This window comes from Xenopus laevis, chromosome 7L (assembly GCF_017654675.1).
Source record: "Xenopus laevis strain J_2021 chromosome 7L, Xenopus_laevis_v10.1, whole genome shotgun sequence".
Lineage (NCBI taxonomy): Eukaryota > Metazoa > Chordata > Amphibia > Anura > Pipidae > Xenopus > Xenopus laevis.
Window position 1 is genome coordinate 2,636,412 of NC_054383.1, and position 26,762 is coordinate 2,663,173.

At 43.3% G+C, this 26,762-nt stretch overlaps 2 protein-coding genes across 3 annotated transcripts in view; one reads left to right on the forward strand and one right to left on the reverse strand.

The window, feature by feature from the left end:
* Positions 1–10,452, reverse strand: dclre1a.L (DNA cross-link repair 1A L homeolog). Of its 2 annotated transcripts, none has more exons than XM_018224611.2 (10): positions 10,318–10,452; positions 8,177–8,610; positions 5,980–7,344; positions 5,148–5,281; positions 4,718–4,836; positions 3,829–3,972; positions 2,330–2,475; positions 2,006–2,160; positions 1,119–1,260; positions 1–661 (listed from the first exon to the last, which is right to left on the reverse strand). In XM_018224611.2, the coding sequence occupies exons 1-10, from the start codon at positions 10,335–10,337 to the stop codon at positions 495–497; spliced, it is 2,826 nt and encodes a 941-aa protein (XP_018080100.1). In that variant the 5' UTR covers positions 10,338–10,452; the 3' UTR covers positions 1–494.
* nhlrc2.L (NHL repeat containing 2 L homeolog) overlaps positions 10,446–26,762 on the forward strand; it is a 22,611-nt gene continuing 6,294 nt past the window's right edge. The window contains exons 1-6 of the mRNA XM_018224977.2: positions 10,446–10,830; positions 15,830–15,982; positions 21,896–22,351; positions 23,478–23,599; positions 25,072–25,201; positions 26,291–26,384. Coding sequence (XP_018080466.1) covers positions 10,446–10,830; positions 15,830–15,982; positions 21,896–22,351; positions 23,478–23,599; positions 25,072–25,201; positions 26,291–26,384 — 1,340 coding nt within the window. The remainder of the gene's footprint in view (positions 10,831–15,829; positions 15,983–21,895; positions 22,352–23,477; positions 23,600–25,071; positions 25,202–26,290; positions 26,385–26,762) is intronic.

Consider the following 26,762-nt stretch of genomic DNA (forward strand, 5'->3'; position numbering starts at 1 on the left):
TCAGTTTATAATAAAAACCTTTATTTTACAAAATCCATTATTAAAAGCTTATTTTATCCACAATATATTTTGCATCTTATTATTATTATTAAATAGAAAGAGAGACATAAAAGACAAAGGACAAGTGACTTGACCCCGGGGTAATTAATGAACAAGGAAGGAGCAGGTACAGCTTTCGCTTCTTAAAGGGTAAATAAGAGAAGGGAAGCTTTGGCACTGAGCTGTGAGTCCTAAAGTCTGACCAGCAGGAAAAGATGTGCAAATTAATCATACGGATCCTCTGTAGTGGACTACACCTCCCAGCATTCCCAGAGAAACTCCCGAAAAGCCTTAACATGGGATTGTAGAAGTATTTTAAATAAAGTTGCACATAAAGCGTGCATCATTCCCCCATTGGCACAAATAGTATAAATTTATAAAAATTTGCACAATTTAGAAATTGCCAAAAAGTCTTAAGAGGCCAAGGGGGATGGGGACACACATTCCTCGGCTTCCTACTTCTTTTGAGCAGCATCTGAAAGCCATTCTCTGAAATATTTCTCCATCGCCGAGCGGGAGTTGTAGTTGCCGACGTTCACAGTCGGGATGATTTTCTGGGGCTTCAGCCATTGGACGAATCTCTTTAGCTCGGAGTAGCTGCTGTGCTCACTGTAGGGAATGCCTGAAAGGAAGGAAACAGCTCAGGGTTTATACTCTATATGTAATTTAAAGGTGAACAACCCCTTTAATAAACAACAAAGCGGGAGCATATTGAGCTTAGTGACAGTTCCCCTTTACTAATGTTTAAGGCAGTGATCCCCAACCAGTAGCTCGTGAGTAACATGTTGCTCTCCAACCCCTTGGGTGTTGCTCTCAGTGGCCCCAAAGCAGGTGATTATTTTTGAATTCCTGACTTGGAGGCAAGTTTTAGTTACATAAAAACCAGGCATACTGCCAAACAGAGTCTCAATGTAGGTTGACAATCCACAAAGGGACTACTAAATGGCCAATCACAGCCCTTATTAGGGTCCCAAGAACATTTTTCATGCTAGTGTTGCTCCCCCAACTCCTTTTACTCCTGAATGTTGCTCACGGGTTCAACAGGTTGGGGATCCCTGGTTTAAGGTGTCCCTACGTACCATAAACAGTGACTTTCCCTCGGATCTCAGGTTTGATATCAGCCACTAACACACTACTATCCGAGTAGGTCCAACCTGTGGGTTTGAACGCCAGGACCCGGTCGTATTTACCAGGGAACTTGCCGAGATGCACATTCAGACCCTGAAAATAAAGATTATTAATCGAGTGTTAAAAATGTAAGAAAAACACAATTCATAGTTTATCTTTTGGAATTATTATACGGACATATGCCTACATGTAGTGTTTGCTCATAGTCTTTACAGAGAGATCCCATAAAACTATGGCACATAGGTATTCCTCTGTACTAAGCACAATTCAGCAGGAACAGCCCCCTAAGTTTCCTCATAGTCTGTACAGAGAGATCCCATAAAACTATGGCACATAGGTATTCCCTGTACTAAGCACAATTCAGCAGGAACAGTCCCCTAAGTTTGCTCATAGTCTGTACAGAGAGATCCCATAAAACTATGGCAGCATAGGTATTCCCTGTACTAAGCACAATTCAGCAGGAACAGTCCCTAAGTTTGCTCATAGTCTGTACAGAGAGATCCCATAAAACTATGGCAGCATAGGTACTCCCCTGTACTAAGCACAATTCAGCAGGAACAGCCCCTAAGTTTGCTCATAGTCTGTACAGAGATCCCATAAAACTATGGCAGCATAGGTATTCCCAGTACTAAGCACAATTCAGCAGGAACAGCCCCTAAGTTTGCTCATAGTCTGTACAGAGAGATCCCATAAAACTATGGCAGCATAGGTATTCCCAGTACTAAGCACAATTCAGCAGGAACAGCCCCTAAGTTTGCTCATAGTCTGTACAGAGAGATCCCATAAAACTATGGCAGCATAGGTAAAAAGCACAATTCAGCAGACACGACAGACGTACCTTAAAATTAACTTGCATCATGGGCAGGACATGGAGGGCAGTGCTGTGCCAGTCAGTAGTTACAAGTGAACGTATATCTTCTGACTCCAGGCATTGCATGGTCTTGTACTTATCTTGGGACATGCAGACTTTACACCCCAACACATCAGCAATGGCTGCCAAAGAATAAAGGATAAGTTAAGCCATTTTTACTGGTAAAGCTGGGGGGGGGGATAATTTTTATTTGGCTCAGATTAATAGAATTGCTGTGATCAATAGATAAGGGTTAACCGTTAACCCCTCACTATAAGTCCTCCCATCTAGCCACAACCCTAGATGACTTACCTAAGAAGACTTTTTCCTTTCCAACAGAGTAAGTGCCACAAACCACCAGCGTGCGGGGATACAACGTCACCATTTCAAAGGCGATATTCACTGCAAACTGGATTGTCTCCTGCTGCGGAGGGAACGTGTACTCTGGGCTGCAGTAACTACAAGGAGAACACAAGCTGTTTAAAGATAGGGGAGAGCGACCCCTATTGGACACAGATCAGTAACAATTCGAGAAACAAGTGGACAACAGCCCAGATTTAGATCTAGCCACCAATGTTATTTTTTCTCTGTGGGGTGGGTGGCGGACCGGTGGGTGGGGTTTGCCGTGGGGTGGGTGCAGCCCAGGAAATTTTGTGGTATGGGGCCCTGGGATTTCTGATGGCGGCCCGAGCACAGGAATGGATGCAAAATAATTTCTAAAGTTCATTATGTGCCACTTTGTCAGGTCAGAGATAAGAGAATCTGTACCCGCCTTGATAAATATGCAAATAACTGTGGTGCTGGGATAAAGTAGAGTGTAATTTAGCTTTTAGATGTCAGAGCACCTCATTACAACGATTAGAAATCAGAACGAGCAATAGAGAGGCCAATTGCAAACCTGGACCTAGTTTTCTGGGATCTCTCTGTACAGACTATGAGCAAACTTAGGGGCTGTTCCTGCTGAATTGTGCTTAGTACAGGGAATACCTATGCTGCCATAGTTTTCTGGGATCTCTCTTTAGACTATGAGCAAACTTAGGGGACTGTTCCTGCTGAATTGTGCTTAGTACAGAGAATCCCTATGCTGCCATAGTTTTATGGGATCTCTCTGTACAGACTATGAGCAAACTTAGGGGGCTGTTCCTGCTGAATTGTGCTTAGTACAGGGAATACCTATGCTGCCATAGTTTTATGGGATCTCTCTGTACAGACTATGAGCAAACTTAGGGGCTGTTCCTGCTGAATTTTGCTTAGTACAGGGGGGGGGGGGGAATACCTATTCTGCTATACTTTTATGGTAATATATTGCAAACATTTGGAGAGCATTTAAGACAAAATAAAGCAATGGTTTGTATGCCCTTTAAAGGAGTACTAAACCCCCCACGTTGAACAGTCCCCACTGCTCCCCCTCCCTCCGGTGGAGCTCACAGGCGCCATCTTCTTCTCTTCGGTAATCTTCGTATCTTCTTCCTCCCCTTCGGCAATTGCAGTCTCTTTCTGCGCATGTGCAGTTGTCTCGAACCGGAGGATTGCTCCAACTGCGCATGAGGCAATATGCCGCTCACTTCACAAAGATTATCGAAGAGAAGAAGATGGCGCCTGTGAGCTCCGCTGCACTCACTTTGCATGTGCAGTCGCTATTTCTAGAGGGGCCAGAATTCAGGGGTAGGGACTTATCACCATGGGGCGGGGGAGTTTAGTTGTCCTTTAAGTAAAAGGAATTTTACTGCTTTGTTTTTAGTTATGCCTCTGTGAAAGGAACAGCCTGTGTATCTCAGAGGCCAAGAATGAAATATGACTGCAATACTTACGTGGTGTCTAGATACAGGGTGTGGACCCTCTGGCCAATCAGAGCCGGATAACTCTCCATGGAACGATCTGCCCGAAAGTCCCCAGTGTGCAGTACGGAAGTTCCGTTGGGAAGCCGGAAAAGTAGCAGAACTGCCCCGGGGCAACTGGAGAATGAGAAAGTAGTTTCCATGGTTACAAATTGAATGAAATTATAGAAAGAATCAAACACAACGTTTGGGCTGATGTCAAAGTGGTGCCAAGACTTGTGCACTGTAATAGGCAGACGGGCTGAATAAGGCTCAAAAGTCAGATGAATTTCTCTGCCAGCGGAAAAAAAAATATCAGCAGAGGAAACAATCCCACCAGCCGCACAATACTCCCGATACCCAGTGTAAGCAGCAGCCCTGCGGATTTAATTCTTTAAAGGGGCGGTTCAACTTTAAGTTAACTTTAGAAGCAACTTTTTCTTTTGACTTTTTCCAGCTTTCAAATGGGAGTCACTAACCCCAAATACTCTTAGGCTACAAATGTATCATTATTGTTACTTTTTATTCCTCATCTTTCTATTCAGGCCTCTCCTATTCATATTCCAGTCTCTTATTCAAGTCAATGCATGGTTGCTAGGGTAATATGGACATTAGCAACCCGACTGCTGAAATTGCAAACTGTAGAGCTGCTGAATAAAAAGCTAAATAACTTAAAAACCACAAATAATAAAAAATGAAAACCAATTACAAATTGTCTCAGAATATCCCTCTCTACATCATACTAACAGTTAATTTAAAGGTGAACAATTCCTTTGAAAACAGGCAATTATATGTGTTGTCTGTATGATAGAGAACAGGGGAATGGCGGTGTAGTACATGCAGTCACATTTCACTTGGTCTATGGGCCCCACGCAGCACTTACTGATTCGCTTCAAGCAGCACCACCCGAATCCCATTCACTACACACTCCGTGTTCATGGGCAAAGTGTTGATGAATTCCGACTCCACACGCAGCTTGTTCTGCACAAGGTTCCCTGTGATCTGACAAAGACACCATAACAAGTCAATGTTTTTACCTAAATCTATAATGTAACGAGATAGGTACCCCCCCCCATAAATCAGGGACTTATAACTTACTGCTTTCTAGTTCTTGTTATACTACAACTCCCTTCCCATCTTTGCTTATGGAAGTGTGGGAGCTGCAGTCCAACAGCAGTAAATATTTAGCAGGTTCTTTGTAACAAACAATAGTTTTTCCTAGGGGCTCCTGACACAAACTAAAATCTTTTTCACTTTAGCCCACAGCCAGACTGTCCCCACTCCTTATGGAGAAATACTGCTTTATTACTTACCTTGCTGCAGTAGATTGGGAAGCGGAATTTCTTGGTCAGTCCTCCATAGTGATCAGAGTGGAAGTGAGTGAGGAAATAGGCAGAGCAGCCCTCTATCTGTCCATATTGGAAAGCATCCACGGCAAAGCCAGTCCCTAGAAGACAAAATAAGACTCAGACTAACGCCGGAAAGGTGACCCTGCGCAGATTAAAGCAGAGACTGCAGAGATTCCGGCACATTCCTACACAGCACATTCCCAGAAGTCCCCAAAGGAGATACACGTAACGTGGGACAGCAGAGATTTCAGCACAGCACATTCCCCATAAGGTTTCTGTATAAGGGGGGGGGGGATGTTTTAAAAGAGACCTACAACTAGAGAGGGGCTACAGACATCTTTAACACCAGTGTATCCCATTAAAGAGGTTGTTCACACAGTTTAGTATGAGGTAGAGAGGGATATTCTGAGACAATGTGCAATTGGTTTTCATTTTTTAATATATTTGGTTTTGCCATTATTTAGCTTTTTATTCAGCAGCTCTCCAGTCTGCAACTTCAGTTATCTGGTTGCTATGGTTCCAATTACCCTAGCAACCATACCTTGATTTGAATATGACTAGGAGAGGGACTGAATAGATGAGTAATAAAAAGTAGCAATAGCAATGCATTTGTGGCCTTTGGAGCATTTGTTTTTAAGATGGGGTCAGTGACCCCCATTTTAGAAGTTCTATAACATTCTCAATGTTAACTTAATAGTGAACCACCCATTTAAAGCCAGGCATCCCTTTATGTAGCTGAAACATTATTATGCATTTTACATTTAAAAAAAAAAAAAAAAAAAAAGTAGTGACCTACCTGGAATTTTCTTGTAGAAGGGGCACTGCTTCTTTCCTTTGCCCTCACCCCCAGTTGAGAATTGCCTGGGGCGTTTCCATCCTCCTCTCTGGTTCCCAGTTGCCCCCTCTGGTTCTGTGTTGGTATGATCCGCAAGAGGGTCTTTGTCTCCCAGGGACCCCTGGCCTTTCCTCTTTCTCTGCCCAGGCTTACTTTCGGATGGAAGAGCCACATCATGCTGGTTCTGGGGCTTAGGGGGTACTTTAGTCTTGGGGTCCTCTTTGGCCTTAGGTTTGAGCCCAAAAAACACACCAATGTCCATCTGTTTCATCCCCTTTGAGTTTGCACATGATTGCACAGTTTTTGATGGCATTGCTGGAATCTTTTGGCTCAATGTTAACACCAGTTTGTCCTTATGTGACCCCAAACTTAGCGCTGGTTCTGGCTCTGAGACTTGGGCTCTTTGAGAGATAATAGAGCAGCTTTCTCTCCTACCTGCTTCCACCACAGGAATACTTTCTCCCTTCCACCGAGTTGAATTCCCAAACCTTGGAGCACGTTCACCAAACAAATCTGGCTGAGTCTGATATGTGTCCCATTCCCCAATCTCTGGGGCAGGTGAGCTGCATTCAGACCAATTAGCATAATCAGGTATGTGATCAGATTGCTGCTGATTGGCTGCACACTGGGAGGTGCTACTTGCACTAATATGGTTCCTATGATCAGCACCAGGGTTAAACAATCTCAGATCCTGCTGAGAGATATTAGAATATTTCAGTGGTGGAATCATTCCGTTCTCTTGGGGACCGTGAGACTGATTTGTAACCTGTTGTCTTTTATCTGCTGTCCCACAATGCTCTTCCTCAGAGGATTCGCTGGGAAACAGTTTCTTTATAGGATCCTCATCACTATCCAGCTCTTCATTAAATATAAGTGGGGAATAGGAGATTCCATATTCCCCCAAATCTGCAGGTTGTTGGGCCGACTGTGGGTTATTGGCAGTGGAATCGGCACAACCAGGGTGAGGGTTACTAAGGATTTCTTGGGAGGGTTTCTCATTTTTGGATGGGGAGGATAACCAGGCATGGAGGGAGCTCTGTTTCACTGAACCCTGAGAACTCGCAGGAGACTTGTCTTTTTTGGGTGTCTGGCTTAATGTCTTCGGGCTGTTTTGTCTGTTTTTGTTAATGTTTTCACTTATCTTTACCCAGGATATTGGACTTTGTGAGAGATTTAATTTAACAGGCTGGTGACCGGCAGATCCGGGGGTGTTCAGCAACGAAAAGACAGAATCGTTCACTGCCCTACTCTGAGCCAGCTGGAAGTGTGAGTAGATTTTGTAGTGTGATGGAATTGCTGAACTGCACATTACACCATCAGGACATTCTGGGAGGAAACAAATTTATATATGTTATAGATTAACTTGAAGCATAAAAAGACTGCTCATGATAATGATATGGGCTCAAAGATCATTTTCAACACCCCCATACTGTACTATCTAAACTAGGGTTGCCAGCTCACCCCTTTAAAACTAAACACGCATGGAATCCACAGCCTGCTTGGCTAATTAGCAATTCATTTAGATGCATGGCTGCACATAAATCGGTTCAGTCTGCAGCATGCATCTAAATGAATTGCTAATTAGCCATGCAGGCTGTGGATACCATATGTGTTTGGTTTTAAAGGGGTGAGGTGGCAACCCTTATCTAAGACTAGTACTAAAATAATATGGGAGGCTTCCAACCCCTGGTGGCTGCTTAACTAGTAGGGATGCCCTGAATCCAGGATTCAGCCTTTTTTAGCAGGATTTGGATTCGGCCGAATTCTTCTGCCCTGCCGAACAAAATCCGAATTTAAATATGCAAATTAGGAGTGGGGAGGGAAATCACAAAGGAAGGAAGTAACAAGGAAGTAAAAAATAACAAGGAAGTAAATGTTTCCCCCTTCCCACCCCTAATTTGCATATGCAAATTAGGATTTGGGTTCGGTATTTAACCGAATCTTTCGCGAAGGATTCGGACTAATCCAAAATAGTGGATTTAATGCATCCCAATTAACTAGAACACCCACGTATCCCATGACAGCCTGTGGGTGTTCTAATTAAGCAACCATCAAGGGTTGGCAACAACGAGCACAGTTTAGAACATGAAGAAACGACTGCAGCCAATCAACATTATTAATAGCCCCAGTGCAGCTGTTCCATATGTTATTGCCTTACCTTTCGCTGTAGCGCCGGCAGCGTCCAAACATTCGCTCACGTGCCACCTCGGGGACTGTACCAGCAATAGAGAGAATGGCATCTGGCAACTTGGGCAGTAGCCGTCATGTCTGGACCGAGGAGACTTAGGAGGGCTCTGATTCTTGTTTGGGGGTGTCAGTGTTGGGGTGGGCTGTTCTCTTTGGGAAACTGGCTTCTCCCCATCTTCCTGTGCAAGTTGCCTTTTCGCTCGTATTGTAGAAGTCTGAGAAACGTTCCTACTGGGGGGCTGAGTTCTGGCACCAAGGGATGAACGGGGTTTCTGAGCCGCTTTTTGCTTTGCCTTGCCCCGATCTGCAGACCTTGTCCCTTTATTGCTCGGCTGCTTTACTTTCTGTTTAGACTTATACTCCCAGATGTCCTTCTCGAACAACTCATTGTCGGACATCTTGGACCTATATATTGTAATAAAAGATATAAAGTTAAGGGCTGGTTGTACCATCCACTCCGGCTCCTCTGGGGCAGTAACTGTCCCAAATAATTCATTCTACAAGTCTATTCAAACATTACATATTTTTGAGACTCCCATTAGGGCAATTATCACAATCACTCTGTGCCCCTCGCCATTCAATCTGAGATTCTGGGAAGATCTGCTGGGTTCATCTGGGGAGGGATGACAGATCTAACAGGCACTTGGTTTAGGGGCGGGGTCCTTGTGACCTTTGCAAATGAATGGGTGCTACTGGGTTGTAATGTCAGCCTCTATACCAGTGAATGGGTACTTCTGGGGAGGGGTGTCCTATTCGCTGGGTTCCCTGTCCAATGTGCAAGTTAGTGGGTTAAGGCCGGGCACCTTCTCCAGGACCCCAAATGAGCAGCTGCAACAAAAGGGGCTGTTCACCTTTAAATTAATTTTTAGTATGATATAAAGGGTGATATTCTGAGATGATTATATTTAGCTTTTTATTCAGCCACTCTCTAAATTGCAATTTTCAGAAACCTGTTTGCTAGGGTCCAAATGCCCCTAGCAACCATGCATTGATGTGAATAAGAGACTGGAATATGAATAGGAGAGGCCTGAATGGAAAGATGAATAATACAAAGTAGCAATACATTTGTAGCCTCAAAGAGCATTTGTTTTTTAGATGGGGTCAGTGACCCCCATTTGAAAGCTGGAAAGCATCAGAAGACTGAGGATGGTCACAGGGGAGAGAGGTTTCTTTACTGTAAGGATAGCCAGGATATGGGATTCCCTACCAAGAGAGGGGGAATGAGTGATTCATTGGTGGGGAGGAAAGATCTCACCATCAGCATAGGAAGGGGTTCTTTACTGTAAGGGCAGTCAGGTTATGGGATTCCCTACCAAGAGAGGGGGAATGAGTGATTCATTGGTGGGGAGGAAAGGAGATTTCACCATCAGCATAGGAAGGGGTTCTTTACTGTAAGGACAGTCGGGTTATGGGATTCCCTTTCATCTTTTATTATTTGTGGATTTCAATTTATTTAGCTTTTTATTCAGCAGCTCTTTCAGCAATGTTTGCTAGGGTCCAAATACTCCTAACAACCATGCATTGATTTGAATAAGAGACTGGAATATGAATAGGAGAGACCTGAATAGAAAGATGAGGAATAAAAAGTAACAATACATTTGTAGCCTTACAGAGCATTTGTTTTTAGACGGGTCAGTGACCCCCATTTGAAAGATGGAAAGAGTCAGAAAAAGAAGGCAAATAATTTAAAAACCTATTAAAGAAAAGATGAAGACCAATAGAAAAGTTGCTTAGAATTAGCCATTCTATAAGATACTAATAGTTAAGTTAAAGGTGAACCACCCCTTTAACCTTTTACCCATCTCTAAAGTCTAATTCCCAGCATCCCCAGACAGACTAAACAATATGCTCCTGCTCACCCTCCTCTCTGTGATTCCCTGGCACCCCACCCCTATACATTTCTATATAAAGCCAATGACAGGAGAGATGATGGAGCTCCAAACTGACCCCTATCAGACACCGTCCTGTGGGCCCAGCTATTATGAGGCCAGAGAAGTGAGTTGAAAGCTCAGTGACAGCTCATTGCTGGTTATGAAGGACTAGTCCCAATCTCCAGGCCTCACAATACCAACCCCGGGAGTAAATGTCCAAACGTTCTTGTGTTGCGATCACCTTCCCTCCTGCCGCTCCATGTCTCCGCGCCTTCCCCTGCTCCCGCCACCTGCACATCCGAAGCTGCAGATTCGCTCTCACAGTTACGTCACTGGTAATGCACAACCGAGCCGGGTTATAGTGTCAGGATGTACCGCAACGTCTTCCCGCCGCTGTCCCCGTTATCACCATTTTCTCTTTTTTTTTTTTTTTTCCTCTCGTACTGTGTCGAATCTGCTGCTGGAAATAACAAGCGCAGTTTGTGGCTCAGAGATGAAGATACTGCGCAGGCGCATAGGGATACTGTAGGCAAGACGCTATTCGCCGTTGCTAGGCGATTAAGGGCGTGGCGGAAGGTGGAAAAGATGGCGGCTGCCACAGGGAGTCTTCTGTCAATCTTGGGCGCACAGGGGGAGCTGAATGTGGCGCTGCAGGAGGCCGGGGAGGCCGCGGACAAGGAGCGGTTGGTGCTCGAGTACCTGCGGAAGGTGTCTAGCCGGGCCGGGGAGCTGCGGGTCCCGGAGTTTGTAGCTGGTACGGAATGTGCCTGTGGGACCCTGTGTCTCTGTCAGTCTCTCGGCACCTGCCGGGCTCTGTCACGTGTCACTTATCCTTCTGCTGCCCCTCCCCCCGTGTCTGTCACTTTCCTCATCCCCCTCCCCCCATTGCTCCCCTTTATATTGTCCCCAGTGATTATTCTTCTCCTGAGATCTTCTTTTCCTTCCAACCTGTAGCACTTTATTATATCCCAGCTCACACTTACACACCCCTCACACTTACTCACCCCTCACACTTACTCACCCCTCACACTTACTCTCCCCGCACACTCGCCCCTCGCACTTACTCGCCCCTCGCACTTACTCGCCCCTCGCACTTACTCGCCCCTCGCACTTACTCGCCCCTCGCACTTACTCGCCCCTCGCACTTACTCGCCCCTCGCACTTACTCGCCCCTCGCACTTACTCGCCCCTCGCACTTACTCGCCCCTCGCACTTACTCGCCCCTCGCACTTACTCGCCCCTCGCACTTACTCGCCCCTCGCACTCGCCCCTCGCACTCGCCCCTCGCACTCGCCCCTCGCACTCGCCCCTCGCACTCGCCCCTCGCACTCGCCCCTCGCACTCGCCCCTCACACTCACCCCTCACACTTACTCACCCCGCACACGTACTCTCGCCTCGCACTTACCCCCCCCCCCTTCGCACTTACCCACCCCTCACACTCCCAGTTGTCTCACTCACAGGTCTGTACAGTCCCATTAACATGAATCTCTCTCATTAACTGGACTTATTCACTAACACTCTGATGAACTAACATTGCGCTGAGTTGAGGACAGTGTGTTCCAACAATTCAGTGGCACTCAGGGCTGATTCAAGCAGGGATTAACCCCTTGCATTTTTTTTTTTGCAGTTTGTGCAACATTTCGGGGTTGTATCACTTTGTCAAAGACCCCTTTGAGGATAGTGTGTACCAGGGTTACCAGGCCTAGTTTTCAAAACCAACAAAAGTCGACTACAAAACCAGCCCCAAAACTAGCCACGAGGCACTTCAAAAATAGCCCCAAAATAGCACAATATGTGCAGTGAAAAAAAGTCTAAAAAATAAATGAATATATATGTGAAAATATTCAAATATACAATTAAAATTTTCACTGTTTTGCATATTTTTCCATAAAGTAAAAAGGGACAGATTTTCCCGTCACCAGGGGGATAACTACAGAGGGGGGCCCAGGAGGTATAGGGGTCCCTAAGGCCTAATACAAATACAATTTCTATAAATATTGGTAAAGCAGCTCAACCTCTAGACATGTTGGTGGGCAGCAAATTGTCTGAAATTGAGGAAATTCACCGGAAAATACGAGAATGCTTAAGAGTGACGGGACACTCGGGTCTGGTAACACCCGACTTCTACACAAGTCGGTCCCATTGCATGCTGGGTATTGCAGTCTTACATTCAACTTAGCAGTTGGCAAATTGTTAAACAAAAACTACATTACCCAACATGCATTGGGACACAGGCTTGGCACATTAGGGCAAGTAGAAACTTTGGCTGGGTTCCAAAATGCAAATCAGTCAATGGCTCCAAAAGTTGCCCAAATCGACACCGTGGCTAGTTTATACCTTCAAAACCCGTCTGGGCTTTAAATTCGTAGCCAAATTTGGCTGGAAAACCGTCAACCTGGCAGAACTGATTTGTGGGAAATTTAGGTGTTACTGACCATGTTCTGGGGCTGTCCTATGGTTTTTTTGGGAGATAAAGGGATCCTATCCATGTGTTATACATTTCCCACTATTGAAAATATCTTTCTACATTCCCTAGGGGCAGAATAAACTTTGGTTAAAGTGAACCAGGCGGCACTGAACATTTGTTCTGCTTGGTGGTTTAATTACAAAATTACAAAATGTATCCGTTTTTTTTTCAATTTTAAATAAAACGGCGGGGGTGGGATCTTCTCTTTTCCTGTGGTGATGCTGGGGACCACCCTGAAATCCGTTGGGCTCATCCAGTTAGACCCTGCTCTGCAGCCATTGGTGCTGGTAGCTTGACCAAGGTTTAAGTGATAGTTGTGGTGAATGGGGGAATCCCTGCAAATTGTGCTTGTGCCTATAGCACTGGTTGTACCAAATGGAACCCTATGCACAGGCACTTAGGAAAAGAAACTTATTTCAGGCACCTTACATTGAGTCTCACTGAATAATCAAGGTTCAGGTTACACAATTAAGCACATTTCTGATTGGTCAATAGAGGTTCCTGCACTAAATTTAGCGCCTGTGTGAGTATTCAGTGACATGCTGGGGCAAATGTTACATATAAATAGCACTTACATTCTTCTCTGGACTCCTGCATCCTTCCATCTCCATACAAACACAGTAGAGCTGTAATCCCTGACCCGTCTGCACTGGTTGAGCAGTTAGAAAGGGACAACTCTGCATATGTTATCAGCTCTGTTCCACAAAAGTCCATGGCTACCATTGCTGACGGGGAAAGGACTGGTCACAAGGGAGATTGTTAAAGGGGTTGTTCACCTTAAAATGTAGAGAGGGACATTCTGGGACAATTTGATATTGGTTTTCATTTTTTAATATTTGTGGTTTATGACTTATTTTGCTTTTTATTCAGCAGCTTTCCAGTTTGCAATTTGTCATCTGGTTGCTAGGGTCCAAATAACCCTAGCAACCATGCACTGATTCAAACAAGAGACTGGAATATGAATAGAAGAGGACTGAATAGAAAGATGAGAAATAAAAAGTAGGAATGATAATAAATGTGTAGCCTTACAGAGCATTTGTTTCTTTAGATGGGGTCAGTGACCCCCATTTGAAAGCTGGAAAGAGTCAAAAGAAGAAGGGAAATAATTCAAAAACAAAATAAAATAAAAAAATAAGGAAGACCAATTGAAAAGTTGCTTAGAACTGGAAATTCTTCAACATACTGTACTAAAATTTTACTGGAAGGTGAACCATACTCCTTAGATCAAGTTTCTCCCACAATTGGTCTCTATCACTTTGAGGGGTTCTGCAGTAAAATGGGCAGCTCTGTAACCTGTAGCAACTAAAACCTGATTTTAATAATACCATTTGATCAGAGTTTCTTACATACCCCCTTCATTGAAAGATTGGTCCTTTACACTCTGGCTTTCTGCAACAAACTTTTCTTTCTGGGAACCCCGATTAATCTTGTGGATCAACGTAGTGACCCACAAACTGGTTTAGAATTGGTTATGCATCTGTTGTAGCAAGCAATGTCACTGCAACACTGCAAAAGCTCCCCAGAGTGGAATCTTAGCTGCTGTTGTGCTGCTTGGAGTTAAAAGGCTGCTTCACTTTTAAGTGAACTTTTAGGGGCAGATTTACATAGGGTCGAATATCGAGGGTTAATTAACCCTCGATATTCGACCATCGAAGTTAAATCCTTTGAATATCGAAGTCGAAGGATTTAGCGCAAATAGTTTGATCGAACGATTAAATCTTTCAAATCGTTCGATTCCAAGGATTTTAATCCATCGATCGAACGATTTTTCTTCGACCCAAAAAAGCGACCTACCTAACATTGACTTCGGTAGCTTTTAGATGACGAACTAGGGGGTCGAAGTTTTTTTATTAAAGAGACAGTACTTCGACTATCGAATGGTCGAATAGTTGAACGATTTTTAGTTTGAATTGTTCGAAACGAAGTCGAAGGTCGAAGTCAAAGGTCGAAGTAGCCCATTCGATGATCGAAGTAGCCAAAAAAACCAAAAGAAATTCAACGTTTCTTTCCTGTATTCCTTCACTCGAGCTAAGTAAATGGGCCCCTTAGTATGTTATAGAATGGCTAATTCTAAGAAACTTTTTAATTGATCTTCATTATTTATGTGTTGTAGTATTTTTAACTATTTGCCTTCATTTTCTGACTCTTTCCAGCTTTCAAATGGGGGTCACTGACCTCACCCAAAAAGAAATGCTCTGTAAGGCTACAAATTTATAGTTATTGCTACTTTTTATTTTTAATCTTTCTATTCAGACCCTCACATACTCATATTCTGGTCTCTTATTCAAATCAATGCATGGTTGCTAGGGCAAATTGCCTGGAGAGCTGCCTAATAGTGATGGGTGAATTTATTCGCCAGGCGGGAATTTGCGCGATTCGCCGCCAGCGAATAAATTCGCGGAAAAAATTCGCCCGCGTCAAATTTTTTTTCCGAAAAAACGGGCGTTGGCGTCAAAAATGAGACGCCGTTTCGCGAATTTTTCGTCGAAACGGCGCAAATTCACCCATCACTACTGCCTAATAAAAAAGCTAAATACCGGTACCTCAAAAAACGCCAATAATAGAAAAAGAAAACCAATTGCAAGTTGTCTCAGAATATCACTCTTTACATCATACTAACAGTTAATTCAAAGGTCAACAACTTCTTTAACTGATCAGCAGGGTGGACGACTGTATGGAAGGGCAATAGTAAAGGGCCTAAATAGAAAGAAGTTTTCTGGTTGTAGGTTGGAAAGAAGCAGAATGAAAAGGCTAATCAAAAACCATAGAAAATTAAAATAATAAAACTGAAGACCAAAAGAAAAGCTGCTTAGCATACATTTAAATCCACCTACAAACTACTGAACATTAATTTAAAGGAGGACTTTGTAATAAACTAAAGGAATTCCATTGTTTCCTGTCCCATTTCCTCCTTGTGATCTGCCCTGTTTTAGGTACAACACATCTGTCTCTTCTGTTGGGGTTTTAAATCTGTTTCTATTGTCTTTTTATTATAGATACAGGTTTGGGACCTGTTATCCAGAATGCTTGGGACCTGGGGTTTTCTGGAAAACAGATCACAGAAAAAGGAAATCATTTTGAAAAACTTGGATTAAATGGAGTCTATGGGAGATGGCCTTCCTGTAATTCTGAGCTTTTTTGATAACGGGTTTCCGGATAATGGATCCCATACCTGTACTAAACTGTTTGGCCATTTAGAAATATTTGCTTCTTTCAGATGAAATTCTGAACCCATTAATGTCCTATAATAAGTTATTTACATGTTTATTTGTCCTTACCTTTCAGGGCTAGAATGGCTGAACACTGAGGGGCCAATATTTCTGCACAAAGACTTGCGTGGGAAAGTAGTGGTGCTGGACTTCTTCACATACTGCTGCATTAACTGCATGCATGTGCTGCCCGACCTGCACTCCCTGGAGCAGGAATACTCAGATAAAGGTACAATATCCATAGACAGACAGTGGTAAAGCCCTAATTCACTTATATAGAATCCTGTTTAGCAAATGTCTGTATCCAGAGAATAACCTGAGATATCACTTTGTGGTACATCGATTACAGTGCATAAGGCAGACTGTTCTGATACTCTATACTACTCTATACTGCTGCTACTTCAAACATCGGTCCCTTTCGTCGAAAAATGGAGGATGGTATTTCCCAGGAATGCCCGTATTTGTTTTGTTTTTAAAAAAAATAAAAAATACTCTGCTATGTTGATTTTCCAGACTATGAACCATCAAACAGGTGATTCTCAATATAAACTGAATTACCACTAGAGGGCACTAGAAGCTTAAAGGAGAAGTAAAGTCTACTTTGTTGTACATTATGTTTTGTGCTTCTGTACCAGCCCAAGGCAACCACAGCCTTACTGAGCTTAGGGAGCCACTCACAATATACAGTACACATGGAATAGAAATGTCACAATATAAGGCTGATTAGTAATTAATACACATAATTACTACATGGCAGCACAGAAACCAGTGCAATTAGCATCAGAATTGAATAATCAGCAAACCTGTAGCATCAGCTTATATTACAGCCAGGGAAGCTCATTTTCTGCTGGATAATTAGTGACGAGCCCTAAGCTTAGCTTCTCAACAGCCAATCAGAGCCCACTGAGCATGTGAGTGTCACAGACACTTTCCAAGATGGTGACCCCCTGTGACAAGTTTGAAGTCCTGGATCATTGCTGCTATTGACAAGCTCAAACTTTAGCCTCGTGCAATAAGTTCACTATATAAAATAGGACATTTTAGTCATATTAGTTTTTAGGGTTTAGTTGTCCTTTAAAAATGTTTCTCGTAATGATCAATGGGAAATCTTTTCAGGATAGCAGTACCCTCATTACGTCAAGTTTTCCACTTAAATGGCCACTCATCTGGTACCCGTCTATTTGGGCCGCAGCTGTAGAGAACACCTCCAGGTCTCTGAAATAGGAAATTCACTCACTGACTGGATCTTCTGCAGCAGTCAGGCATGATAGAGTGCATTGTCAAGTGCAAGAATAAAGTCCCTGCACACCCCAAACAAAGCATGGTTATATTTATAAAGCTGAATAGGAGGGTGCAAAAAGAATTGCGAATGAATATAGGAGCTTTTTAAATATGTCACAATTCGCAAATTGCAAATATTTATGCGCACACTCTGTGACTCAATTACACCACAACTTTGGTGGCGGATAAAATATTCGCAAAACAGTTTCGCAAACTGCGAATTTAAGTTACTGTCAACGCTATTTTCGCGCACAACAACCTCGCACATTGGGTGCGCTCGCGCAAACTCCCATCTCATTTGCGCACCATTTGTGAAAATGTTTTCACAAAAACCGGAAAGACGGGCAGAGCAGTGCAATATGTTGGCGTTCAGGAAAAAACATGCGCAATACAACCATATGCGAAAAATATGCGCTGTGCGAACTTTATAAATGACCCCCTGTGTGTCCAACGTTTCGGCCCACCTTAGGGCCTTTTTCAAGGATACATATATGCAGTGTTAACCGTGGATTTATACCCCCACCTACTTCTAGATTTTGGTGCCAAGTATGATGTCATCAAAGCCTAAACTTCACATCACTAATTAGCCATTGAAAAAACATCAAAAGAAAAAATCTGCTATCTCACCACTGGGTGTCACCGTGTGCAGTAAAGATATGAACAGTCCATTTAGTAACATTCTCTGAGATCTGGCAACTATCTCCAAAACGCTTTGGTGAACATGACTGTATCCCATATTGGCTCACATAATACATGTCTTTGGTATTTTTACACCTACTATCGGTGTTACTTTGTTCCCATAATGTCTTTTTCGGTCTTGGACTTGTGCCTATTGTTTTGTGTCCTCTACCAATTTCTTGGGGTAACCCCTATCCAGGAATTTCCTGCCCATAGTTTCAAGATCTTGGACTCGTTTTACAGGGTCACTATCAATGTGCACCACCCTTAACATCTGTGATTTCGGCAAGGAATTTAACAAATGTTTCGGATGGTTGCTATGGTAGTGAACAATAGTATTTCTGTCTGCTGGTTTAACGTGTATGCAAGTGTGAATTTTGTCTTCTTTTTTGTAGATTTTAACATTGAGAAAATCAATTTGTTCACTATCATATTTTAAAGTGAATCTGACTGGGCTATCCAATTCATTTAATTCATTCACAAATTGTTGTAATTCGTTAAAGGTATACTGTCATGGGGAAATTTTTTTTTCCCAAAATGAACCAGTTAATAGTGCTGCTCCAGCAGAATTCTGCACTGAAATCCATTTCTCAAAAGAGCAAACAGGTTTTTTTATATTCAATTTTGAAATCTGACATGGGGCTAGACATATTGTCAATTTCCCAGCTGCCCCTGGTCATGTGACTTGTGCCTGCACTTAAGGAGAGAGAAGTGCTTTCTGGCAGGCTGCTGTTTTTCCTTCTCAATGTAACTGAATGTGTCTCAGTGGGACCTGGATTTTACTATTGAGTGTTGTTCTTAAATCTACCAGGCAGCTGTTATCTTGTGTTAGGGAGCTGCTATCTGGTTACCTTCCCTTTGTTCTTTTGTTTGGCTGCTGGGGGGGAAAAGGGAGGGGGTTGATATCACTCCAACTTGCAGTACAGCAGTAAAGAGTGATTGAAGTTTATCAGAGCACAAGTCACATGACTTGGGGCAGCTGGGAAATTGACAATATGTCTAGCCCCATGTCAGATTTCAAAATTGAATATAAAAAAATATGTTTGCTCTTTTGAGAAATGGGTTTCAGTGCAGAATTCTGCTGGAGAAGTACTATTAACTGATTCATTTTGGAAAAAAAAAATTTTTCCCTTTAACTAGATCCAGCCATACAAAGAAGATATTGTCAATGAAACGTCTATAGAAAGCGCCATGTTTTCTAAACATAAAATGACCCAAAATGTTCTCACTTTCATATGCATATACATGTATGAGTTTGCATAAACAGGAGTGACCTTTGATCCCATGGACTCTTTCCAGCTTGCAACTGGGGGTCACTGACCCGTTCTAAAAAACAAATACTCTGTAAGGCTACAAATGTATTGTTATTGCTACTTTTTATTCCTCATCTTTCTATTCAGGTCTCTCCTATTCATATTCCAGTCTCTCATTCAAATCATTGCATGGTTGCTAGGGTAATCTGGACCCGAGCAACCAGATGGCTGAAATTGCAAACTGGAGAGCTGCTGAATAAAAAGCTAAATAACTCAATAAACACAAATTATAAAAAATGAAAACCAATTGCAAATTGTCTCAGAATATCCCTCTCTACATCATACTAACGGTTAACTCAAAGGTGACCAACCACTTGAAAGAGGAAGAGCATATTACAATCGGTAACCAACAGAAGGAATTGACTCAATGAAATTCAGTTGGTGAGGTCAGTCTGTTTGACAGACAGCAAGTAGGTTTGATCTAAAGCTGCAGTTCAACTTCAAAAATCACACATACATTGTACTAACTGTGATTCTAATGTGGACTTAAAGCCCTACATCCCAATGACAGGGGAAAGGCGTCGATGAGTAGGTAATATATTTGGCTGCTAATAAGTGAATTTTATTCATACAAGTTAAAATCCATTAGTCCTCACAGAAGCATCCCATGTTGCCTATGATTAAGTGCTGGGTAAACATGAAGCACAATAGGCTCTTCTGTGTGGACTAATGGATTTGTATAAATAAAATGGGATTTATTTAACTATAAATGCATGAGAATATATTTTGTGTGGTTTGGTAATTGTCTCATTTGGCCACTAGAAGTCTCTCATGCATTAACCAGTTATATCGGTTTTGCTTTGAAGCCAATTCCCTGTTATATTGATGTTAGTTATACAGCCCTCTGCAGCTCCCATTCATTTCATTAGGAAACACTGCAGTGTAGGTGAGAGTCATCTAGTGAGTGTGTTTGAGATTCTACGTGACAATAGCCAATGTAAGCTCTTCTCAAAGTACCTCTAATTTGTTTCCAATGAATGTGGGCTTGAATTTTATTGCTTATTACAATAATAATAATAATTGTGTTTTAAGCTTTATGTAAATGAATCTTGCCTCTTTGTCATCACTATTCTCCCCGTCGTGATGTTATTTAGCTTCTGACAGCTCTAACTGCCTTCTCTATAATGGCTTCCTGCATTCTCATCATTCCCTTTCTGTGTGGCAACCACTGCATTTAACTGTCATTTATAAATCGCTCGTTATTTCTTCTTTTAAAAGGGCGAGGCAGCCTATTAATAAGCCTGAGTTTATTTTCATTTCGGATTAACATTATAATATCACTGGGCATACACACACCTGTACCATTAAGTTTTGGGGATTCATTTGTGTTTTTAGCAGTGAGGCTGCATCTTGGGTATATGATAGTGAATTTATGGGTGTATCTGTGCTATTAAACCAGCGGATCTGGGGATACAGTTGGCTGCACGTTGGGTACATGGCAGTGAATTTATGGGGGTATCTGTGCTATTAAACCAGCGGATCTGGGGATACAGTTGGCTGCACGTTGGGTACATGGCAGTGAATTTATGGGGGTATCTGCTATTAAACCAGTGGATCTGGGGGTACAGTTGGCTGCACGTTGGGTACATGGCAGTGAATTTATGGGGGTATCTGTGCTATTAAACCAGCGGATCTGGGGATACAGTTGGCTGCACGTTGGGTACATGGCAGTGAATTTATGGGGGTATCTGCTATTAAACCAGTGGATCTGGGGGTACAGTTGGCTGCACGTTGGGTACATGGCAGTGAGTTTATGGGGGTATCTGTGCTATTAAACCAGTGGATCTGGGGGTACAGTTGGCTGCACGTTGGGTACATGGCAGTGAATTTATGGGGGTATCTGTGCTATTAAACCAGCGGATCTGGGGGTACAGTTGGCTGCACGTTGGGTACATGGCAGTGAATTTATGGGGGTATCTGCTATTAAACCAGTGGATCTGGGGGTACCGGTACGTTGGCTGCACGTTGGGTACATGACAGTGAATTTATGGGGGTATCTGCTATTAAACCAGTGGATTTGGGGGTTCAGTTGGCTGCACGTTGGGTACATGGCAGTGAGTTTATGGGGGTATCTGTGCTATTAAACCAGTGGATCTGGGGATACAGTTGGCTGCACGTTGGGTACATGGCAGTGAATTTATGGGGGTATCTGTGCTATTAAACCAGCAGATCTGGGGGTACAGTTGGCTGCACGTTGGGTACATGGCAGTGAATTTATGGGGGTATCTGCTATTAAACCAGTGGATCTGGGGGTACCGTTGGCTGCACGTTGGGTACATGGCAGTGAATTTATGGGGGTATCTATGCTATTAAACCAGTGGATCTGGGGGTACAGTTGGCTGCACGTTGGGTACATGGCAGTGAATTTATGGGGGTATCTGTGCTATTAAACCAGTGGATCTGGGGGTACAGTTGGCTGCACGTTGGGTACATGGCAGTGAATTTATGGGGGTATCTGTGCTATTAAACCAGTGGATCTGGGGGTACAGTTGAGTACATGGCAGGGAATTTAAGTCTATATCTGTGGGAAGATTGTTAGTTTTTGTAAAGAATATACAATTGTTACACAATATATTGCACTCTGTAGTACTGTATTTTCCTACCAAAGAGCCCCTACCATGCTAAAGGCACAGGACAAATACTGTATCTGTCCTAGCCTAAAATTGCCTCTAGTTGTTAGCAACACACGCAACGCACCCATCAATTCTGGAGCACATTGCCTTTAGTGGAATCTACCCTGAAAGCCCTATGTAATAGTAAGGTGTAGGGGAACTTTCTGGCCCTGACACCCTCGTTATGCTGTGTAATATAATGGTGACGGACTATGTAATATATGATATTTAAAAAGTGTATGTCATTGTATCTTTCAGATGGACTTGTCATTATCGGAGTGCACTCAGCCAAGTTCCCAAATGAAAAGGTTCTGGATAATATTAAGAGCGCAGTACTCCGGTATAACATAACCCATCCGGTGGTTAATGATGCTGACGCCACCATGTGGCAAGAATTGGAAGTCACCTGTTGGCCAACGCTGGTTATACTGGGTCCCCATGGAAACCTCTTATTCTGTATCATTGGGGAAGGCCACAGGGACCAACTCTTTCTCTTCACTTCTCTTGCCTTGAGGTTCTACAGAGAGAGAAATGAAATAACGACAGACAGGATCCCAGTGAGATTGTACAAGGATTCCCTGCCTCCTTCTCCTTTGCTTTTCCCTGGAAAAGTGGCTGTTGACCCTTCAGGAGAGAAATTGGTGATATCTGATACTGGGCATCATAGGATCTTGGTTGTGAAGAATAATGGGCAGGTTCTGCACACAATCGGAGGTATGGTAACAAGCTTGTCATGGCTGTAACTCAAGCACCCAGGTTAAATAAGGGCCTATCAGACTGGGGCTCCGCAGAGAGGATAGGTCTCTGCGCTTAGTTCCTTGTTAGGACAATGGTGGTGTATGCAGTACTTACCTTATTACATACAGAAGAAACAAAACTCTTTTATTACTACCTTTTATCTTCAGTGTTGTGTTTAGGAACTAGGTGCCAATTGTTGTACATTGCAATGATCTCAGTGACTGCATTTGTACCACTGCAAAATAAAGTCATCACACACACGCGTTTCCCCTACATCCATTGCCTTCTCCTAGAGAATCAATGTGAGAGAATAAAATTTCCAAAATGTTTATTGTTGTAGGGAAGCTGATTTTTTATTCATATGTGAACCCTAGTTTAAACCTCACTGTGTTTAATAATAATATCCTACTGTTGACTGCAGTACTTACCGATATCTAGCTACTACCTGTGCTCTGCGCCCTGCAGTACTTACTGATATCTAGCTACTACCTGTGCTCTGCGTCCTGCAGTACTTACTGATATCTAGCTACTACCTGTGCTCAGCGTCCTGCAGTACTTACTGATATCTAGCTACTACCTGTGCTCTGCATCCTGAAGTACTTACTGATATCTAGCTACTACCTGTGCTCTGCGTCCTGCAGTACTTACTGATATCTAGCTACTACCTGTGCTCTGCGTCCTGAAGTACTTACTGATATCTAGCTACTACCTGTGCTCTGCGTCCTGCAGTACTTACTGATATCTAGCTACTACCTGTGCTCTGCGTCCTGCAGTACTTACTGATATCTAGCTACTACCTGTGCTCTGCGTCCTGCAGTACTTACTGATATCTAGCTACTACCTGTGCTCTGCGCCCTGCAGTACTTACTGATATCTAGCTACTACCTGTGCTCTGCGTCCTGCAGTTCGTAATATATTATTCATTCCTGTACTGCGGCTCCTGTTCTCTGCTTGGACATTGTTCATTCAAGGGATGACCAGATCATTTATATGTTGTATATGTGCCTTTACACTCACCCAGTAATTACATTGTAGGTGAGTCCGGAGAGGCAAGTAATATCATTACCTGTAGTTAATACCCTCTCTTTTGTCGCACCAATAGGGCCTAATAGTGGAAGATGCGACGGCAGCTTTTTCGAATCCTCTTTCCATTCGCCTCAGGGAGTGGCTATTCAGGACAATGTTATATATGTAGCAGATACAGAGAATCATTTGATCAGAAAGGTAAATTCATTTGGTAATAATATATCATCTTGTTGTGCTTTGGGGCTTCCTGGTCTGGTCTGTGGAGCTTACAATCTGATTACTGGAATATTAAGCAATATGCAAACCTGCCAATAACTACAGGGAACTGACAGTCACATACAGATTTTCTTTGTATCAGGGTTTGACCTGGCCTTCCCTAAAGCTACTCCCTTCTCCAACAAGAAGGAGGGGCTTACCATGCCTAACCTCTGTGCTCTATTTGCTTTTGGATTTGTTCGTGTTCCACTCACTGTTTTTGGATTTTGCCAACTCTACAACTGACAGGGTTCTAGTGCCAATGGCCAACCAAATCAGCCTCCTGCGTGGCAAAGTTTAAAGCTTCCTGTCCATCATGTCCAAGGTTTCGTCAAATTATAGCTTTGCTGGACTTTTATAAATAACAAGTGCTCATTGTGGAGTATGGAAACCTATGGCAGCTAAGTGGTTTATAAATTATGCAGTCCAGCTCTTAGCTCTGTCTCAGGGTTAATATTAGAATCTCACAGTACATTGCGTTGTGCAGCCCCCCTTGCACTAGGCAATATAAATTGTATGGCTCAGCCCTGCCTGCTGCTATTAGTACTGTAGCTGCAGAGCCTTTCTGGGAATCCATGATTGCTGTGGCTTTAATCTTAGAATAGTCCTTAGAAGCCGGCCGCTACCAACCCATGCACACATAATGTCTGAGTGTTGGGGGTCTGGGTTGGGCCAAACTAGACAGTTTCACTGCCTTTTCCATAGAAACTTCACTCAAAAACTGTTTTTGCGTAATGAAATAAAGCGTAAATCTGACCACCTTGCCAATCCATCACACATTTTACAGTGGTTTTATTTGCAAATGGTATTCCTGTTGCAAGCACTATGTGCCCGGCTGTGTATATTCTCTGCACTGCTGCTTCTGACTCATAAACCAATACAGCAGATGTAGGCTGATTAACAGAGCTCGAGCAGAACTGACGTAGGCTACATTGTTTCTAGATGCCTTGAATGGATATACTTAAAACGCAAGTGCTCTGAATGTGGTGCATTTGTGTTTTGTTGGCTGTGTGTTAGAGTCCTGTGTGTGCCCACAACCCATATATTTACCCACTCAGATATACTCCCCAACCCACAACTGCCTTATCGCAACCTGCCGACCACCATTAAACAGGAAGTGATATTGTTAAAAGTGGGCGGGGACAGATGCACGTTTTGTAAAATTTTAAAAGGAGTAAAATCTAGACAATATAAGATAAGAAATTTAGATGGGACCCGCATCTATTCCTACCCTCCTCCTGCAGGGTACCAGTTTTTTTTTGTGGGTGACCCGCGGGTCATCGACCCGCTGCAGGACTCTAGTGTGTGTGTTTGACGCAAGTACTTATGTGTGTGTTTGTTGCACTTTATGTCCTGAATCCCCAGCAGCGTCAGTAACCTCAGTAATGTTGTTTTTCATTTATTCTGCCCTCTAGATCGACCTGGAAGAACTAACAGTCAGCACTGTGGCCGGCACGGGGAGCCAGGGTATGGATAAAGAGGGAGGAGCTCGAGGAGAGCAGCAGCCAATCAGCTCTCCTTGGGATGTGACATTTGGGGCTCCAGGTATCGCTGCAGCTTTACTTACTCACGTGTAACCAGGACCGCCATCAGAAATCACAGGGCCCCATACGACAACATTTCCTGGGCCCCCTGGGCTGCGCTCACCGCAAGCCCCACCTACAGGCCTGCCCTCCCCACCCCACAGTAAAAAAGCAAGAAAAATATTGGTGGCTAGGGTTTCCGCATGTTAATAAAAAATAAAAAGATATTGGTGGTCAGGGCCCACCATAAAAAAACATTTGTGGCCAGGCCCCCCCCCATTAAAAAATATTGGTGCGAGGACCCCACATGAGAAAAAAAATTGGTGGCCAGGGCCCCCACCCCCACATTATAAGAAAATTGGTGGTCAAGGCCCCTTAAATGACCATACCTTCCCGAAGTCAGCAGCTCTCAGAAAGATGGGGGGCCCGGCTAATCAAGTAAGTGTGGTGTGGCCCCCCTTACCCTCGGGGCCCCCTACAACTCTCCCCCCAGTCCCCCCTGATGGCTGCCCTGCGTGTAACTGTGCATAATGTTTATAGTGAATAAAGTACCCCCTCTTGTAAAATATAAGGATATTATAAGTTACCGAGGAGTTTCATGACCATATAAAAGTACGAGGCAGAAGGCCGATTGTTTTTATACGGGTCATGGAACGCCGAGGTAACTTCTAATATCCTCGTATTTTACAACTGGGGGTACTTTATTTATTATAATTCACAAGTTTCAGTGAGTCATGTGACAGAAATGACATCAGAACTCACCGTTTATAACTGATGACATCAGAACTCACTGTTTATAAGGATATAATTTACAAGATATTCATGGCTTTTGTGTATTATAATTGGTGATACATCTGAAGACCCTCTCATTCGCATAGGTTACCAAAAAAGGTCGTCTTCTGTTTTGGGTCAGATTGGGCCAAACTTTGAATTTTTGCTGGGAGGAAGGCAGTATATGCTAAAAGCTGCAAGACATATACACAGGACAGTGCAGTCCAGCCCTTAGCGGGGGGTCAGCACTAGGTGTCATTGGAACGTGTTACTCACGAGCCACTAGTTGGGGATCACTGATCTAGAGCTTTGGGATTGACCACACTTTACACTGTTGCAGGTGGAAGTGAGCCGTGTGTGCTGTGGATCGCAATGGCTGGGACTCACCAAGTCTGGGCCCTGTTTTTGGAGGATGGGAAGCTGCCAAAAGGGAGGTAGGTTTTTATTTCTCCAGTATTAAAGATGCAATTTATACTCCATTTAATCAGAAGCTGAATAGGGAATGTATTGCAGATTAGTTCTGTTCTTTTCTTTTAAAAATGTACATAGTTTAACAAACTGCCCATGGATTTCTTTACCCCCAACTGTCAGTCGAGGTGTTAATGGGAGAGTTAATAATCTGTGTCTAATTAGCTCCCTTTTTGCCATTGGTGGTGCCTGGATTTCAGTCTTAAAGGGATGGTTTACCCAGCGACAAATCTCCTCTTCATCGGGGCGACTAATCTCCCAGAACTGCCTCCCGCCGGCTAGAATGTAAATCACTGACTGGATGGCACTCGGAGCGATTCATTTTCCGAAGTTGCCTCACAAGG

What these genes read in the sequence shown, in the direction of transcription:
- dclre1a.L (XM_018224611.2), bottom strand. Translation starts at nt 10,337, where the DNA reads ATGGAGCGGCAGGAGGGAAG. An exon ending in TGCCGGCGCTACAGCGAAAG is followed by an intron (nt 7,345 to 8,176) that starts GTAAGGCAATAA and finishes GTTTCCTCCCAG; the next exon opens with AATGTCCTGATGGTGTAATG. An exon ending in TCCCAATCTACTGCAGCAAG is followed by an intron (nt 4,837 to 5,147) that starts GTAAGTAATAAA and finishes TGTCTTTGTCAG; the next exon opens with ATCACAGGGAACCTTGTGCA.